General features: G+C 36.9%; 1 protein-coding gene and 1 long non-coding RNA gene across 5 annotated transcripts in view; one reads left to right on the top strand and one right to left on the bottom strand.

Annotated features, from left to right (window-relative positions):
- The window catches only part of TOGARAM1 (TOG array regulator of axonemal microtubules 1), an 84205-nt gene that overhangs the window by 17062 nt on the left and 48582 nt on the right, over positions 1-18561 (bottom strand). For 2 of the 4 annotated variants that reach the window (XM_014734159.3, XM_023624500.2), the window contains 8 exons: positions 17289-17464; positions 16636-16789; positions 12807-12960; positions 6541-6646; positions 6012-6247; positions 5450-5608; positions 2293-2419; positions 935-1053 (listed from right to left, as the gene is read on the bottom strand). In XM_014734159.3, coding sequence (XP_014589645.2) covers positions 935-1053; positions 2293-2419; positions 5450-5608; positions 6012-6247; positions 6541-6646; positions 12807-12960; positions 16636-16789; positions 17289-17464 — 1231 coding nt within the window. Of the gene's footprint in view, positions 1-934; positions 1054-2292; positions 2420-5449; positions 5609-6011; positions 6248-6540; positions 6647-12806; positions 12976-16635; positions 16790-17288; positions 17465-18561 lie in introns of all 4 variants that reach the window. The other 2 variants (XM_023624493.2, XM_023624508.2) reach the window with 1 other exon arrangement.
- On the top strand, positions 8420-18237 carry LOC138925224 (uncharacterized). The gene is made up of 3 exons (XR_011441152.1): positions 8420-8706; positions 11395-12010; positions 17306-18237. It is a non-coding gene; the product is annotated as an uncharacterized lncRNA (long non-coding RNA).

Below are 18561 nucleotides of genomic sequence, written 5' to 3'. Positions count from 1 at the left end.
TCTAAACAGCAAGGTCCCAAAGCAGATATTTTCATATGGATTTTTATTTTTTAAAAAATTTACTGTTTCATGGTGTAGCGGTTACATCCGCATTCTCTACTTTGGGTGCCCAGGATTTGTGGGTTCGGATCCCAGGTGCAGACCTACACATCACTCATCAAGCCATGCTGTGGTGGCATCTCACATACAAAACAGAGGAAGATGGGCACAAATGTTAGTTCAGGACGAATCTTCCTGACCAAAAACAAATAAATAATAAATAAAATGTATTGTTTTAGTTTACAAAATATTTTTAAACATATACAAATGCAGAAAATATAAAAGATACTTATGTATCTACTCATATAGTTTTAAAAACAATGTTTAAAATACATTTAAAAATATACTAGAGAGATAATACTACTTTTGAAAGATTTTTTAAAATTACATAATCAATTCATTAATTGTTCTTGTTAAATGCTGTTAAATAGTTTAAACAGGTTATACAATTGCATATACAATTATATTTATAAAAATTTTAAGCATAGTTTTCTTCTGGTTTGTGGTATTACAGGTGATTGTTTAAATTCTTCTTTTAATGTTTGTAGTCATTTTTTACTTTAACCATAATCACATATTACTTTTACAGCGAAGGGAAAAAGGTACAGGTTTTAAATCAAAAACAAAAAAAAAATTAGAGTTCTCCAACACGGGCCTAATATTGACAAGTTCAGTAACACTAAAATTTTACTAATGTTTAGTGCATATAAAAGCATGTTGCTGTAATATATAATTGCTTTATTAAATCTAATTACCTCATACTTTTCTAAGTCCTTATCAACTTTTAAACTCCATTAAATTTAAACAAACACAAATCGTTCATGAAAATATCCAAATGAGACTATGTTACTGGGGAGCGGCTTCTCTAATGATGTGGACTGTCAGATGATCCCACCTTTCAGCTGAATTGAAAGCATCTCTAGAAACCGGTGATGACCTTGTATTTCCAACACTGCCAGTATGAGACCGTCTTCCCTTCGCTGAGGGAGTGTCTAGTGGCATCTCTCCCAAACCCTGTAAGTAAATATAAAAAAGGCAGGGTAATGAAAGTCCTACAACCAGTGGAGTAAAATAACTCCTACACAGTAATTTTCACAGCAGCTATTATCGATCTCTTTCATGATTAAAAGCATTTTAATAATGTGCTATGCTTATGTTTTAAAGGGTATCAGATACATAAAATACCCTGTAATTAGTAGTAAATTAACAATATATGTGACCAACTAATGAGAAATGATATTTGCTTGGTAAAACTTAAAAACTTTAAAGACTAATATGTTATAATTTAGAACTTCTCTTCTTAAAGCTTAAAACCTATACAGAAAATATGGACGCATTACATAAACAACGAATTCCTATGCAACACCAGTGTGAGAATAAATATCATGATAAGAACTATTTAAAACTCCTTTTTTTCCCTGATACTTGTACTTGAAATGCCTCACAAATATGATCTGCCTCATTTTAATAAGATAATTTGTTGGCATAGTTGTTTTAATAAGTACTATATGAATTAAGCTGAAATCTTTAAGATCAATAGGCAGAAAAAAATGCTCTAAAATGTGTACTACCATAATCCGACATATTATCCCTTCAAAATGAATCCTCTGTCCAAGGTTATTAGAGAGGAATAACATAAATTACCATAGAAAAATTCCACATTATTAAACATATTTGTAAAAAATAATATGTAAATGGATTACTTTTTTATGACTTTTTTCATATTTTATTTCACTTGATATTCCCTCAGTTACTCATTTCACAGACATTTCTGAATCCCCTTATTTTCGAGGATAAATAAGACATGGGGCCACCTCTCGAGGAGCTCCCTGTCAATGCTCTGCAGTGTGGTAGGAGCTCTGATCATGGAACATAGAAGGCAAATAAAGCAGGGACCAACCATGATAAACATCACTATTCTCATCCTATAAAAATAAAAAATCCAGTTAAAGAAATGAAATGATGTGATAAAATTATAGAGTTGCCAATTCTCAGAGACATGACTCAAACCCCAGCCTCGTAACTCTAACGAGTCACATGACATTCCACCAAATACCAAGCTTCTGCTCAGGAAACACTTACTCACACCATGAATGTCTACTTAGTCCTGTAGTTGTCAAAATGCTACTGTAGATAAATTCTGAGTGCTTAACAGAGAAATAATTGAAGAAGTAATTATTTCTATCCTTTACTTTCCTGGGCAAATGAACTTTGCTTTTAAAGTTGTTTATAAAACAAACTTTTTCCACATACCTTTTGCCGTAAGCTTTTAACAGATTCCTTAATATATGGCAAATCTTTAGATGGGACATACTTTTCAAGCATTTTATCAAAGTTAGGATGATACATCATGAGGAAAAGCATCTTTCGACCATAATACCTATGGATATTTGAGAAATATGTAAGTATTTTACCTATCTTCACAAGCTCAGTTTCTGTCCTCAGATGCAGTTTTCAGCAGGAAGAAACCTGTCAGCATCAAGATTACCATCCCTATCCCAAGTAAGCCACTGAAACGCAGTGACACTAACTGGCTGGCGCAGAGCACTCTCCTGCCGCCTACCTTCACAAAACACTGTAGCTTCAAATCTTTCAGCTTTGTGTCAGATGGAGAGCTGAAGCTTTGATTCTATTTTCCAGGCACCCTCGGGTCTGTACTGAGGCTGGCACTTGGCAGAACTGTGAGTCTGTCTTCGTTCTGCGCTCTTGCCCAGGGACCCTCTGCAGCTCACCCACTGGCCAGATGCTCTGGCTTGAGTCAACCTTTCCCGGGTTCTGTGTTTTTCTTTTTTTTTTTCAGGAAGATTAGCCCTGAGCTAACATCTGCTGCCAATCCTCCTCTTTTTGCTGAGGAAGATTGGCCCTGAGCTAACATCCGTGCCCATCTTCCTCCACTTTATATGTGGGACGCCTACCACAGCATGGCTTGCCAAGCCGTGCCATGTCTGCACCAGGGATCTGAACCAGCGAACTCCGGGCCACCAAAGGGGAATGTGCGCACTTAACCGCTGTGCCACCAGGCCGGCCCCAAGGTTCCATATTTCTGACCCTCTCTCTCTTCTTTCCCTGCCAAAACTTACCTGGCTTCCAATTCTTCAAAAACCTATTCTCTGCTACCTAAAACACACCCAAAGTTAGTTGAGAAATCTTGGTTGATACATTAATGAATGTGTAATGCTCTCCAAATTAGGTTTTTTATGTTATATCAATTTTAAAGTAATTCTTTTAGGATAATAGCTTAAGCCAAGATATCATTCTAATGGTAAAACTTCAGATATCATGGAAGTGCATATTGGAGATATTTTTGGATAGAGGGGTCTTATAGTGCCTCATAATAATGCCATATTATTATTCTGCAAGGAGGCTTGGCCTTAAAATAAATTACAGTATACTTTTGCCTGCAACTTGGAATATATGGGACTAGAAGAGCCAGAGAAGGCAAGGCCTTTGGCAGGGAAGGGTCTAACATGATCTCAGGATCATCTGTATCAACCACACTCCTTTAAATGCAATAAAATTACAGAAAGGGAGGTAATACCAGAGAATAAAAATTACTTGAGTTATAATTTCAAAGATGCTTCTAACTTTCAGACCAGAATGGTAAGGACTGTAGGTCTACCATCGGCCCTAAGGATACGGGGACGGCTAAAACAAACAAGTAAACAAGCAAAAGGAACAAAATGTGAGAAATATTAAAACTGAAAAGTTGTAATCATTTTATGATTTTAAAACTGCAAATAAGAATCTAAGAAATGACAAAATAGATTACAATTACTAAGCCATCAAGAAAGGATAAGACATACATACACAAATTTACCACTACGAATGTTTTTTTGCACCTAACTAGTCTACTACGATCCAACTCTCCTAACTCGTTTTGAACGCTACTGTGGTCACCAGAACTTCTAAAATGGTTCCCCAAAGAAGTCCTGCTCTAACCTTCAATTTGTGAATATGATGAGCTACAACTTCCAGGGTTATATTATGTTATGTTAGACGGTACAGGTGACTTTTAGACAGGGAGATTATTGGGTGGACCTAATTCAATCACACGAGCCCTTACAACCAGAGAGCCTCCTGTGGTTGGTAGCAGAAGAGGAAGTCAGAGGGATTCTATGCACAAGGGGGCTTCAACACGCTCTTGCTGGCTTGAAGATGGAGGGGGCTGCATGAGAGGGAATCTGGGTGGCCTCAAGGAGCTGAGCGAGGACCCTGGTTGACAGTCAGCAAGGAAATGGGGACCTCAGTCCTATAACCACAAGGAAGTGAACTGGGACAACCACCTGAGTGAATCTGGAAGCAGATTCTTCTACAGCGCCTGTAGACAAGAGCCTGGCACTCCATCGCTTTGATTTCAGCCTTGGGAGAACCTAAGCAGAGACCCCAGTTGAGCCATGCCAGACTTCTAACCTAAAGAGTGGTAAGCTAAAGGAAACCTGGGTTGCCTTAAGCCACTATGTTCATGGTAATTTGTTACACAGCGATAGAAAACAAATACATTGACTTTCTATATTAGCTTTTGGTATAATGACTTCCACAAGATTAACTCCAGTTACCTAAAGTAATGGACACTTTGTCTTAAAAGGTTAAAAATTTGATATCCTTCTTTACTTTTGTCTCTATGAACTCAGGATCCTCTCTCCCCCCTTTTAATCTTTCTTCATATATAACTGCTGTAAATTTTTGGACTTTGTATGGGACATTATCAACCACCTAGTCCAACCTTCCTAATTTTACAGACAAGGCAACTGAGGCTAACACAGGTTAAGTAACTTGCTTTAGGGTAAACAGTGAATGGGTCTAGGAATTGAACCTAGGCTTCTGACTATACCCAAAATTTCTGTCACCAAAGCAGGTATTGTACTATCCACATCCTAAAGATTTTGTCATCTTTCTCTGACTGTTCTTAACCTTCCTAAAATTGTTCTTCAAGTATAGCAATCAGAAATTCATGGAATTTTCTAAGTGCAGATATCTCATGTTTCAAGAGATAGCATGTTATCCATTTTGCTTCCTGTATTTCTCAGGTGCACCTGTTTCCTTGATTGTCCCTGACTGCTTGGAAAATACCTCATTTTCCCCTCAACGCGTTACCTTACGTTTGCCCACAGTGAAGCTCTTCTGCCACTTGTCTGCCCACTCAGTCTTGTGCCGTTTTCATGCAGTTCGTCCCTGTGACACGGCATCTCACTACCCAGAAGTATGTGGTATCATCTGTAAATCTGGAGAATTCACTGTGCACTCCCTCAAGATCATTTAAAAGTTGGTTACATAAGACCATCCCCCAGCTCCAATCCCTGAGGAACCCACTTGTCTATTTAGAGAAATGTTCATTCTTCTTTAACCTTTGTTGCCTACTTTTAAGCCCTTATACTAACAGATTCAGCCAATATCATGAGCAGCTATTCACCTGGTTTCTTGTGAACTGTCCTGAGCGAATTTAGCAGCAGCTGGTAATATACGGTCAGCCATATCCTTTGTTCCAGATGAAATACGCTCTGGTTCCATAAATTCCACCACATCTGATAAGTGCTGGGCTGTACATCTTCTTACTGCAATGTGTAAGTGGCTACAAGGAAACATGGTCAATTAAAACAAAGTTGGTGTATGAACTATTTTCCAAAGATACACCTTTAAAGTTAAATGATTAAACTACTCCTAACCCTCAACAATAATCCTTGGAGGCTAAAATGACAAATTATTTGCATTAGCTATCTCTCCCCACGAAGTTAAAAAAACAAAACAAAACTAATAATCACTGACACTTATTTAGTTCCAGATCTATGGATCTAAGTAACATTATTAGAATAACAATACTATTATTCTGTGTATGTTCAGCACCTAATATGATGTTTATCACATAGGAATTATTTGTTTTTTTGACTGAAATTTGCTTGTATTTTTCTACACCCCAGATTGCAAACAACTGCATTTTTAGTTTAAGGACTTGTCAAGATCAATCTGAACATTACCTTTGTCCTCCGTTGATAAGAGAAACCACGGCCCGGGCAGGAGTTACATTACTGACCATAGCTCTCAAGGCTTTGTCAACGTCTTCTCTTATAAATGTATTTGATTCCCCAGCTTTGTGCAACAAAACTTTTACTGTACTATCTAGTTCTTGGTCCATGTTCTTCTTCAGGTAAGTGAAAAGATCACTTAAACAGACCACAGCAGCACGTGAAACTCCAGAGCGCAAATTTTTCACCTAAAAAAAATTTCCAAAATGTACATTTTGCTGATATTCTGAAAGAAAATCAGTAATAATGACTTGACACCAAATTTACTACTAAAGTAACATGCTTTAATCCGTATTATCTTATATCCTAAAAATCAACATTTAATAATTTTTTTTAAATGTTACAAAGTAATGCATGAGCTACTTTACACACAAGCCTACTCATATCATTTAGAATAGAGTTATTTTAAAGGTTAAGTAATGTGGCATATTTTTTCTTTGTTATTCAAACAATTCTTAACTCAGCTGAAAAATAAGTTTACCTCTTGAACTACTGCAAAATTTGTTTCATGCAACTTTGTGTTCAATATTTCAGAATGAAAAGCAGCTAAGCATCTAATAAAATTCAGTCCCTCAATTTTCTTCTCCCTATGGGAAAAAGAAACAAAGGACAAAATCACTTATTAAACGGGCTCAACTGGAACAAGGGGTCAGACCTCTTCTCTTGTGTGTGTGGAATACTGCCAGCGAGGAGACCTCGCGTACTTTTCCTTATCATTTAGGAATAATCTCAAATAAAAAATACGTAAGGCTTTTTTTGCTCAAATAGTTCTCTTTCATGATTCAAAAGACCTTCTAAGAGCCGAACCACTATTGGCCGTCACACTAAGTTCATACTTTGTAAATAAACAGGAACACTTCTCCCTGAGTCAGAATGACATATTCCTTCTAGAGAGAAGGGAAAGGAACAGAAGCAAAAGGTAAGGGAACCAGTAAAACAAAAATGAAGGAGAAAAGCAACTGCCTTTGCCTTGTTGGTGAGTATATAATCCAAGAGCAGAAAACCACCTTTCTCTTCCACTATCTGACCTAAGGAGGCAGATGAAGGGTGGGCGGATACTAACAAGAGGATGACATTCAAGTAGGCTTTAGATATAACATTTCACACTTGAGGGTTTTCATCTCGTGGTTTTGAACAATGTGAGCCAAGATGAGTTTTCTTAGTTGGTGCTATTGATGCTGGTCATTTTTTTAAGCACTTAAATCCTGTGAATTGAGTTATGGAAAAATGGGAAAAAAAGAGCTAAGATTCCAAGGTGGCAAGAGTAAACCTATTTAACAGCTGTGTGGTTCAAAATTTTCACTTTTTGGATAAGCATAAAAGAGTCCACAACTATAATCTAGATGCAGAAATAATCCAGTTCTATACACATAAAATAATAGAAAGTGGAGTCAAGAGAGAGGGAGGCAGAAAAAGAAATCAAGAAATAGTGGCTGACATTTTCCCATATCTGATCAAAACTATAAACTCTCAGATCCAAGAGTAAATCCTATAGAGAATAACCACAAAAACAACAACACGGAACATCATGATCAAGTTGCTAAAAAGAGTGTTAAAGGAAATATTCTTAAAAGTAGCCATAGGAAAAAAGGCAGATTACATACAGGAGAAAAAGAAAATAATTACGGAAGACTCAGCTCAGAAATGTGCAAGCTGAGGGGGCAGCTCCGTGGCCAAGTGGTTAAGTTCACGCGCTCAGCTGCGGCAGCCCAGGGTTCGGATCCTGGGCGTGGACATGGCACCGCTCGTCAGGCCACGTTGAGGCAGCATCCCACATCCCACAACTAGAAGGACCTGCAACTAAGATATACAACTATGTACTGGCAGGGGGCAGGGGGGTTGGGAAATAAAGAAGGAAAAAAAAAAAAAAGATTGGCAACAGTTGTTAGCCGAGGTGCCAATCCTTAAAAAAAAAAAAAGGAAGATTGGCAACAGTTGTTAGCCTAGGTGCCAATCTTTAAAAAAAAAAAAAAAGAAATGTGCAAGCCGGAAACTAATTGAACAAAGTCTAAGTACTAAAAGGAAACAAACCACAGAAAAAACAACTTAACAATTTAAGGAGGAACGCACAAATCTTCAATTACAGTTGGAGATTCAAAAGCCCTTTCCCAGTAATTGATAGGACAGACAGGAATTCAGTAAGGATACAGACAACTTAAACAACACTATCAGCCACTGTCAACCAACCTGACCTACTTAACACGTAAAGAACACTATAACCAACAACAGCAGAACGCACATTCTTTTCAAGTTCATGTGAAATGTTCCTCTGAAAAAGATACAGTCTCTGTTCTCATAGATCCTACAATGAGAAGAAAATATGTGTATGAGGTCAGGTTGGGATACGGGATATTAAAAATAAAGCAGCACAGGAAGATGGTGGGGAAAGAACACTATTTTAGTTACGGTCACGAGAGGGTTTTCTGAGGTGACATTTGACAGATGTCTGAGCGAAGTGAGAGAGAAAGTCACTGGGAGAATGTTCAGAGAATTAAGTACAAAGATCTTGAGGTAGAAAGGAACGTGAATGTTCAGGAAACAGCCAGATGTCTGGAGTGGATAAGTAAGGCTGAGCATGGTAGGGGATGAGGCTACAGAAAGAGGCAAGGGACAGATAATGAAGGACTTTATAAGCTATGAGAAGCAGGTAAAAACAATTTTTTTCTAGTGTTCTTGGGAACCACTGGAGGGTTTTGCGTGGGAAAATCCCATGGTCTGACTGATGTTTTCACAGCATCACTCTGGCTGTTGTGGGAGGGGGGCAATGACGCAAGCATGGAAACCAGTGTGAAAGTAGAGGGACTGATGGAACGTGAAGAAATGAAAACAGTCAACACTGGCTTGGTACGAACAACTAAATGTTCATGGCAGGGCTACTAACTAAGATGGTGAACACCGAGGGAGAAGCAGATTTGGGATTAGGAGGAGGGGACATAAGAAAATTCTGTTTGAAGGATTTTTGCATGTGTGTTCATGAGATACACTGGATATCAGACTGTAGTTTTCTTTTCTGGTCTGTGTATGGTTTCAGTATCAGGGTAATACTGGCCTCAAAGAATGAGACGGTTAGTACTCCAGCCTCTTCAATGTTCTGGAAGTTTGTGTAGAATCGATTTCTTCCTTAAATGTTTGGTGTAATTCGCCAGTGAAACCATCCGAGCCTGGAGTTTCCTTTGTGGGAAAGTTTTGAACTCAAATTCAATTTCCTTAGTAGACTTTGGTTATACAGATTATCTATTTCTTTTTAAGTGAATATTGGTAGTTTGTGTCTTTCAAGGAGTTTGTCCATTTCATTAAGTTGACCAATTTATGGGCATTAGCTGTTTATCCTATTCCTTTATTATTTAATAGCTGTGTGATCAGTGGTGATGTTCCTCTTCTTATTTCTGATGTGGTAATTTCTTTCTTCTCTTTTTGTTCTTGATCAGTCTGATCAGAGTTTATCAATTTTATTAATCTCCAAGAATTCACTTTTGCTTTCAATGATTTCTTTTACAGTTCTTCTGTTTTCTATTTCATTGATTTTTACTCCGATCTTTATTATTTCCTTTCCTTGCTTATTTTGGGCTTTATTTGCTCTTCTGTTTCTAGTTTAAGGTGAAAGCTGAGGTCATTGATACAAAACTTTTCTTCTTTTCTAATACAGGCGTTACAGTGCTATAAATTTCCCTCTAATTTAGCTGCATCTCACAATTTTGATATTTTTCATTCTTAATTTCATTAAATTAAAAATATTTCCCAATTTCCTTCTTGATTTCTTCTTAGATCCATGGGTTATTTATAAGTGTGTTACTTAGTTACCAAATATTTAGAGCCTTTTCCAGGTATCTGTTCCTAATTTCTAATTTAATTCCACTGTGGTCAGAGAACAAAATTTGTATAATCTGAATCCTTTTAAATTACTTGTTTTACGTTTCTGAATATAGTCTTTCTTGGTAAATGTTCCTTGTGGGCTTGCAAAGGATGTCAATTCTGCTGTTTTAGGTGGAGTGTTCTACAAATGTCAGTTAGGTCAAGTTGGTCAATAGCGTGTTCAAGTCTTCTCTATCCCCACTGATTTTCTTTCTACTAGTTCAATCAGTTAATGAGAAAGGCCTGTTAAAGTTCCAACTACAACTGTGAGTTTATTTCTCCTTGCAGTTCTAACAGTTTTTGCTTAATGTATTTTGAAGCTCTGTTATATGGTAAATAAATGTTTAGGATTACTGTCCTTTTGATGCAGTAACCGCTTTATCACTATAAAATGACCCTCTTTATTCCTGATGTGGTAGACAGAATTCTAAGATGGCACCCATGACTCCTGCCCCCTTGTGCACATACCCTGTACAACCCCCACCCCTTGAAGGTGAATATGATGGGATATCACTTCCCTCAATCACGTCACATTATGTGGCAAAAGGGATTTTTCATGTTGTCCTACAGCTCACTGATTCTCTGTTCATGTCTCTCCTCCAGCTTCTTTAATGCACGGAATAGAATTCTAACTATAGTTATGATGTCCTTGTCTACTAATTCTATCATCTGTATCACTTTTGGACTGGTTTCAATTATTTGCTTTTTTTTCTTCTCACTATGGGTTGTATTTTCCTGCTCCTTTGCAGGCCTGATAATTTTTTACTAGATACTATGCGTTGTGAATTTTACCTTAGATATTTTTGTGTTCCTATAAATATTTTTGAGCTTTGTTCTGGGATGTAGTTAAGTTATTCGGAAAGTGTGAACCTCTCAGGCCTTGCTTTTATGCTTTGTTAGGGAAAACCAAACCAGTCTTTAGCCTAGGGTATAGTTCATCACACTACAAAGCAAAACTCTTCTGGGTATTCTACCCAAAGCCCTGTGAATTACGGGGCTTTCCACTCTGCTGGGAACAGGAAGTACTCTTGGCCCCGTATGCGCTCCAGGGATTGTTCCCTTAACTTCTCTGAGTGGTCCTTGCTCTGGCTTCATGTAATTTACTCATACTCAGCTAAATGTTTCAGCAGAATCCTCCGCAGGTCTCTGGAGCTCTCTGTGAAGCTGTCCCCTCTCTGGCATCCTGCCCTGCAAACTTTAGCTACGTTGGCACCCCCAAACTCCCAGCTCCATCTCCATCCCTGCTGGACTCTCTGTGGTTTCCCCTCCTTGAGCTGTGACCTGGGGACTCTGCAGGGGGTAAGCCGGGGCAATTGTAGGGCTCACCTCGATTGCTTCCTCTCAGGATTGTCTCTCAGGATCACCATCTTTCATTGCCTGGTGAACATTATTTTGAAAACCACTGTTTCATCTATTTTGTATGATTTCTTTAGTTGTTTTGGGTGTGAAGGCAAATCTAATGCCTGTTAACCCATCTCGACAGGAAGCAGAAGATCCAGAGTTCTATTTTGGACATGTTAAATTTAAAGTGTCTATGGCATCCAAGTGGACAAGTCAAGTAGGCAGATGGATTACATGTCTAGAACTCAAGAAGACACCATGAATCCAGACACACATTTATGAGAAATCAGAGTATGGATGGAACTTAAAGCTATGGAACTGAATGAAATCATTTAAGAAGGGGTTGGAAAACTACAGTTCACAGATCAAATTTGGCCTGATCAGATTTTTTTTACAAGTAAAGTTTGTTGGAAAACAGCCATGCTCATTTGTTTTCATACTACCTAGGGCTGCTTTTACACTACAACAGCAAAGTTGAGTAGCTGCGACAGAGTGCCTGCAAAGCCTAAACTATTTACTCTCTGGCTCTTTACCAAAAAAGACTGCCAGCCTGGATCTATAAAATGCACATAGACAGAGAATGCCAGTGGACTGAATTCTGGAGCACTCCTCAATTTTGAAGTCAAACAGAAAAGAAGGAATCAGAAAGTACTGAAGGAGGAAAAGAACCAAGACACTAATTCTTCCAAGGCAAAATGAAAAAAAGGATATTCAGAAGAAGGGAGTGTCAACTGTGTCAAATGTTGCTGAAAGGCTAAGTAAGACGAGAATTAACAAATGACCACTGTAGATTTATCAAAAGGATCAGTGTTTCAGTTTTAGTGAACTGGTGGTCATGGTGGGAGGGTTGAAAGCCAAATAAAGAAGGTCGAGAAGAGAACACAAGGTGGAAAAGTACAGAGAATGAGTCAGCCTTTTTGAGGACTTCCACTAAAGAAGGGGGAGGAAAAAAATATGAAGATGTGGAGTTTGGCAAAGTGTTTAAAAAATAGCAGATATTATAGCACAATTTTGTGTTGATGAATATGATCTAGTAGAGAAAACTAATGATGAGGGGTAGAATGGGGATGGAGAGAGATACCAAAGGCATAGGGGAGGAGATGGGACAACGGCGGACAGTGGATGCTCTAGCTGAAGTAACTGGGATGCAGTGTCTTTTTGCTTCCCTTGAGTCACTGGCTGGGCTGTCTGGGTGGCTGCTGCAGCTGTGCTGGGAACAGATAATATAGCCAGGACTGTTATCAGATATACTTCACACAGAAACACATGGAGAAATGGTGAGATCAGTGTTCCAATACCAAAAGGTTTGTGTAATCCGTAATAAAGCTAAACTATGTCCTTATGATACATAAGTTATATCATAACTGGTAATACAGTACTTTAGGACCAGAGTTCAGCTACATTAATAAGTTGAAAAAAACTGAGACTGCCTAAGAATTAACATAATCATTTCTAGGACTATTTTAATAGGCAATGTTCCAAGGTTTTTAATAAAAAATTTACAGAAAACTTTTGGAACTCAGCTTAGTTTTAAGTTAAGAATGGTGAACTTACCAATCCTCATCAGCTAAAAGCCTTAGGGCTTCTGTCAGTGCTATTTCTGGTTTGGAAAACGGCCGTAGTTCTGACGAATCCATTATTTCTGGACTATGAGTGACAGAAGGCATCCTTTCTTTATACTGTGGAATGGCTCCAGGAGATGATTCACCTAAAACAAAAAAACCTATTAAAGAATCAGAGAACTCTGACACAGAAGGATACAAATGGTATTCTGACTACAGGTTCTATGAAGATTTCTTTTAGAAACTAGTACTATTAGTTTAGTCTCCAATGAAATTGTAATACTCAGATACCAGAGCTGTTTAAAACTTTACTTTTTATATAAAAACCATTAAATTACATTGAATATAAATATATAAAGGGTTTTTCAGTCATGAGTCATATAACAAAGTCTAGCTTTAAGAGCTAAAAGTCACTAAGAAGCATTATGATCCCATTTTGTAAAAACATGTGGATATATACCTGTTTTACTGTATAACCAACAACTGAAAATGAAGCTTCATGGCATCTATATAAAGAATTCTAAAAATACCAATTTTCGCTACTGGTATAGAATTAATGGTCTATTACAAATCCTAAGACCATGCACAGTAATAAGAACAACATTTCTTCCACAATCAAACATTTACCAACCATTTTCCAGACATAAAAGGCACTGCCCTAGAAGTTGAGGAAACAAATTGTTGTCATTGAATGCTCAGGGTAATGCCGTGAGGGTGCACAAGGCAAGACCTGTGCAGTGGAGGTGTCAGAAAGGAAAAGATCAACAAGATCAAACAGAAGGAGTAATGGCTTTTGTAAATAAGTAAAGATTGATTAGTATTTTTTTTTCTTTTAAGATTTTTATTTTTTTCCTTTTTCTCCCCAAAGCCCCCTGGTACATAGTCGTATGTTCTTCTTTGTGGGTCCTTCTAGTTGTGGCATGTGGGACGCTGCCTCAGCGTGGTTTGATGAGCAGTGCCATGTCCGCGCCCAGGATTTGAACCAACAAAACACTGGGCCGCCTGCAGCAGAGCGCACTAACTTAACCACTTGGCCATGGGGCCGGCCGCTATTAGTTTTTTTTTTTTACGTTAAGAGATATTTTCAAAAAGATAATATTAGGCTCTAAAAATGACTATAGAAACCATGCTATTTCTAAGAAAATGCTACATGAAGTACATGAGACACAAATATAAGAAATTTCCCAAAATGCTGAATACTAATTCCATACTCAGATGTATTTAAAATCTGAAGGCAACAAGGTATTAATGATATTAGCTAAGATTTACTAAATACTTTGTGCCAGATCTTGTGATAAATGCTTTACAGATAAATCTTTATTCTGAGCTGAGAAAATAATTGAGTCCTATAGAGGCTATGAAATTTGTTCAAGGTCTTAATGCCAATGAGTGGCAAAGAAAGGACTTAGCTCTATGTCCACTATCACCTTTGATTTTATATAAAGAGAAACAAGACAGGATTCCTGCTTTCAAGAAATTTACCACATTCTTGGTTAGGAAGAGGTATGCAAAAAAGATAAACACAATATTTTAGATTACTGTAGTGATAAATTAGTACCAGTTTTTTGTTGTTGTTATTGTTGTTGAGGAAGATTTGCTCTGAGCTAACATCTGTTGCCAATCCTCCTATGTTTTTGCTTGAGCAAGACTGGCCCTGAACTAACAGCTGTGCCAATCTTCCTCTATTTTATATGTGGGTTGCTGCCACAGCATGGAAAGAACAGCAAATACAAAACAGTGCTACTAACCATTGTGTATTGAGATCCTGCTTGGCACTGTGCTAAGCGCTGCATTTACATGATCTCATTTGAACCATTTAACTCCCCTATGTGATAGTTATTATCATTCCTATGCTGCAGATGAAGAAACTGATGCTAGGTTTAAGGATTCCTTCTCTCTATCTACTCCATCCCCCCTCTCATGAGAGAATAGCTCATTAAGAAGCGATGCAGATAAACACCAGATTTTCAATGATGGGGTTGTACCAATTATCTTTACTGTTTTCTCCTAAAAAAGGTCAAACAAAACAAAAATATTATTCTAGAAAAGGAGGTATATAGACTATCAATCTAAAGCAGAGTTGCTCAAACCTAGTTTTTTTCTTTAACTTCTACTCTGTTGTAGACTGATGCTTTTATAAACTACACTCAAAGTGCCGTGGCAATGCCAAATTGCTGAAATAGTTTCTAAAAGCTTACTCTCACTTTTGGGATTTATCTTTTAAGCATAGTCTTCTGTTCAAATAATATACGGGTGACTTCAAGAAAGCATTCTCTTCATACTTCTCAAAAATGAAATCGGTAAAGCCTACGTTATAGGTGAAAATCACAAAGTTAAATGATGCCTCCAGCAAAAATGAATATCTAAGAATTCATGATTTATCACTATTTGTACTATTTGCTACTATCTGTACTTCTAGTCCCACCGTTAACAGTAGCAGCCAGTATTCTTATTGGCTTAGTTAAGAAGTTGTGTGGATTTTTCTCCCCTTAGATTTTATGACATTAATAATATAGTGACATTTTTTGAGAATGCTAACAAACAGGCTTAAACTTCAAAAACGCCTACATTTAACCGGTTCTTGGAGCCATGCTTAACCAGTAATTTTGCAGGCCAATATCTCTCTTCAGTCATACTCTCAATAATTATTAGTTTTCATAATAGAGAATTTTAAAAAATTCTCTATACTTCTTGTATTATAAAACAAATACAAGCTAGAAGAACCTCAGACATTTATCTATTTCAAATCTCTTTTATATTTATCTTTGAGAGAGGTTAAGTATGTTGACCAAGATCACATTTATATATTTATTTTTTCTATACTTTTTGTTTTTTTATTGACACCTAGACTTCAGACCTAACATGAATTTAAGAATATTTATTATAGTTCACAGTTTATTCCTTAGTAACGATTAATAATAATAAACAAAAATAATAAGCAACAATCCTTAGATGTTTACCATAGTTCACACAAGTTTTCATTTCAACCTCTGATTTTTCCTAGTTGCTACCATACCTAAGACCTAGTCACTATTTTTAAAACAGCACAGGAAACATCAAGCCTACTTTTGGCCAGGTGTAGAACCTCGTAAGTAGTCACTAGTAGGCTGAATAAATGATAAATGCAATGATTTTTTTTTTTACCATGATCGAATATAAACCAACTTTACGACCTCCGTTACCTTAGCTATAAAATGGGACACCACTCCTCAGTGAAACAAAAATATCTGCAGGGAGCGTGGATGAAATCCTTGAGATAATCTGGACCTTTGGGATAATTTAGATATTTATAGGGGCAGAAAATTGAGGCCTGTTTCCAGTCACAAGGCTATTAAAAGGCAGAGCTGATACTTAAGAAGCCAGGTCTGTACTGACTCCCACCTTTAGTGCTCGCTTGATCACAAATGCACTCAACCACATGCGGTCTCTTCCGCTTAACAAGCACTTGTGCCATTACCCTTCACATTCACACAAGCCACTGACCTGACTGAGAGCACTAAAGATGGTGACCTTTTTAAACTGGCCCTTCCATTCAATGGAGGGCTAAAGGCAATGTTTTCTAAAGGGGAACTCTCAGTTTTTGATATTCCCACCTCATTCCAAAAACATTTAAGTCTAGAAAGCAGAAAAACAATCAATTTCTGTTTTATGAGAAAACATTAATATTTATTATAACATAAGCTACCAGGTCTTGCAAATTTCAGTGTTATAGTTCAATATACTCCATAATTAGCCATATATTACCCTCAGCTAAACCACAGTACAATAGCTTTAGAATATTACCAATTGAAAAAATACAACCAAAGTCAAATTCCACTTACTTTCAGATGCCATCTTCTCAGCTCCTGTTTGTTTCACTCGTTCCCAGGAATTCTGTTCCTTCATTTCACAATCTTTAATATCAAAAAGTTCTTTTTCCTCTTTTTTCTTTTGTCTCATCTTGTCAAAAGTAGATTTTGAAATAGAAACTTTAATCTGCATGAAAATATTGAAACATCTGAAAGTATTCAGGGAGTTTGACATTTAAAATAACTATCTTCATCTCAGACAACTCTATATAGACAATAAATGTCCACATATAAAATAAACTATACATTTCTTAGTCCTTATCTCAGGAATTCTAAAATTGACTAGAATTACACAGTGCTAACATCCAACTACATTTGGGCCTGAGGACACTGTTATCCTGAGTGTACCATAGAAAACTGTTGAACATACACACACACACATACACACACATATAAAGTACACGTACAGTATAAACTACACGAGATACTTTACACCAGAATGAGAACAGATTCGGTGGGAAAGAAGAATAATCTATTATTTAAATGATTAAGGATCAGAAGTTTCAATTACACTGAGACTTCAAAAATTTTAATCAAAAGACTTTCACCACCCCAAATCTGATATACACAAAACAATGATGTATCATAGGCTTCAATTTATCCTAATAATTAGCAAATAACCTTACATCTTTTTCATTCTCAGCATCAACATGTGATGGAATACTTTGCTGGACTGCTCTTCCAAAAATCCCTGACGGTGGTTCAATACTTTGTTTAATTGAAAATGTATCCCCATTTTCCACAGAAGACATCACTGATTGGCTGCAGGTTGCTGGTGCTGAATTTGGACTTGCAAATACGCCTGAAATCAACCAACATCAAACTGTCATTAAGTATTTATGTGATGTCACTCTAGATAACAAAGTTTAAGACAAGGCTTTTGCCTTCAAGAAGTAAATAATATAGTTAAAAAAAAAAACATGTTATATAATCATAAAATATAAAAACCCTAAGAGTACAATAATATAAGAGGTATCACAAGACATTTCATGATAACATCAAACGAGAAGTGTATGTAGTAAATGTCGAGTTCGCACGAAGGAAAGGTTGGTGTGAGCTGAGTATTTAATTTAAGATGGTTTCAAGGAGGAAAGATTTGAGCTGGGAGTGGAAGACACAAAGGATTTGGATAGACAAGTGAGGAAGGAGGGGAGGACATCCCGAGACGGGGATGAATATAAGCAGAGCTGAACAAGTAAAAAGCATGTATGTGGAGTGAGTAAATAGTTTTCTTGGGCATGAACAAATAGAGGAATAGCAGAAAATAAGTTTGCAAGAGTAGGTTGGAGTCAATCTGAGGAGGGCCTTAAATTAGTGAGACTCTACCCAGCGAAGAAGGTAGGAAAGCTTTCCAAGCACTGTATTCTATTCACCAAAAATAAGATGCACACCTTCAATATCCATCAATACATTCTAGTTTTTCAATTAAAAAAGAAACTAGTTGGGATGTGTTAACTAACTTGATAGGGGGAATCTTTCCACAATGTCTATGCATATCAAATTGCAATGTTGTACACAACTTAAATATTTTACAATTTTGTCAATTATATCTCAATAAAGCTGAAAAAACCCCAATCTAGTCTTAAAGGATATTTGCAAATATATGTTCAAATGTCCCCTAACCCCCCTAAAATAGATGACAGGTGTTAATTCTGATTTGTCTAGACTTTGTATGGGAGGTGATAAAATTATATTGATTAGTAAGCTGATAAATAAGGACTACCATTTGAATTTAAACAACATAAAACTCTCTTAGCATCTAAAAGTGTCTTACAAGTACCTCAACTGCAGCTATCACATAATATATCTCTCTGAAAATTACTGACATAAATTTACTGTAGTTTCATTAGAGATAGAAATGTGAAGTTAAGCATTTACTTTTAATCCTTTCAATTTAGC

The sequence above is a fragment of the Equus caballus genome, chromosome 1, assembly GCF_041296265.1.
Source record: "Equus caballus isolate H_3958 breed thoroughbred chromosome 1, TB-T2T, whole genome shotgun sequence".
Lineage (NCBI taxonomy): Eukaryota > Metazoa > Chordata > Mammalia > Perissodactyla > Equidae > Equus > Equus caballus.
The sequence above is the reverse complement of the archived record's forward strand: the minus strand, read 5'-3'. Positions and strand labels throughout refer to the sequence as shown.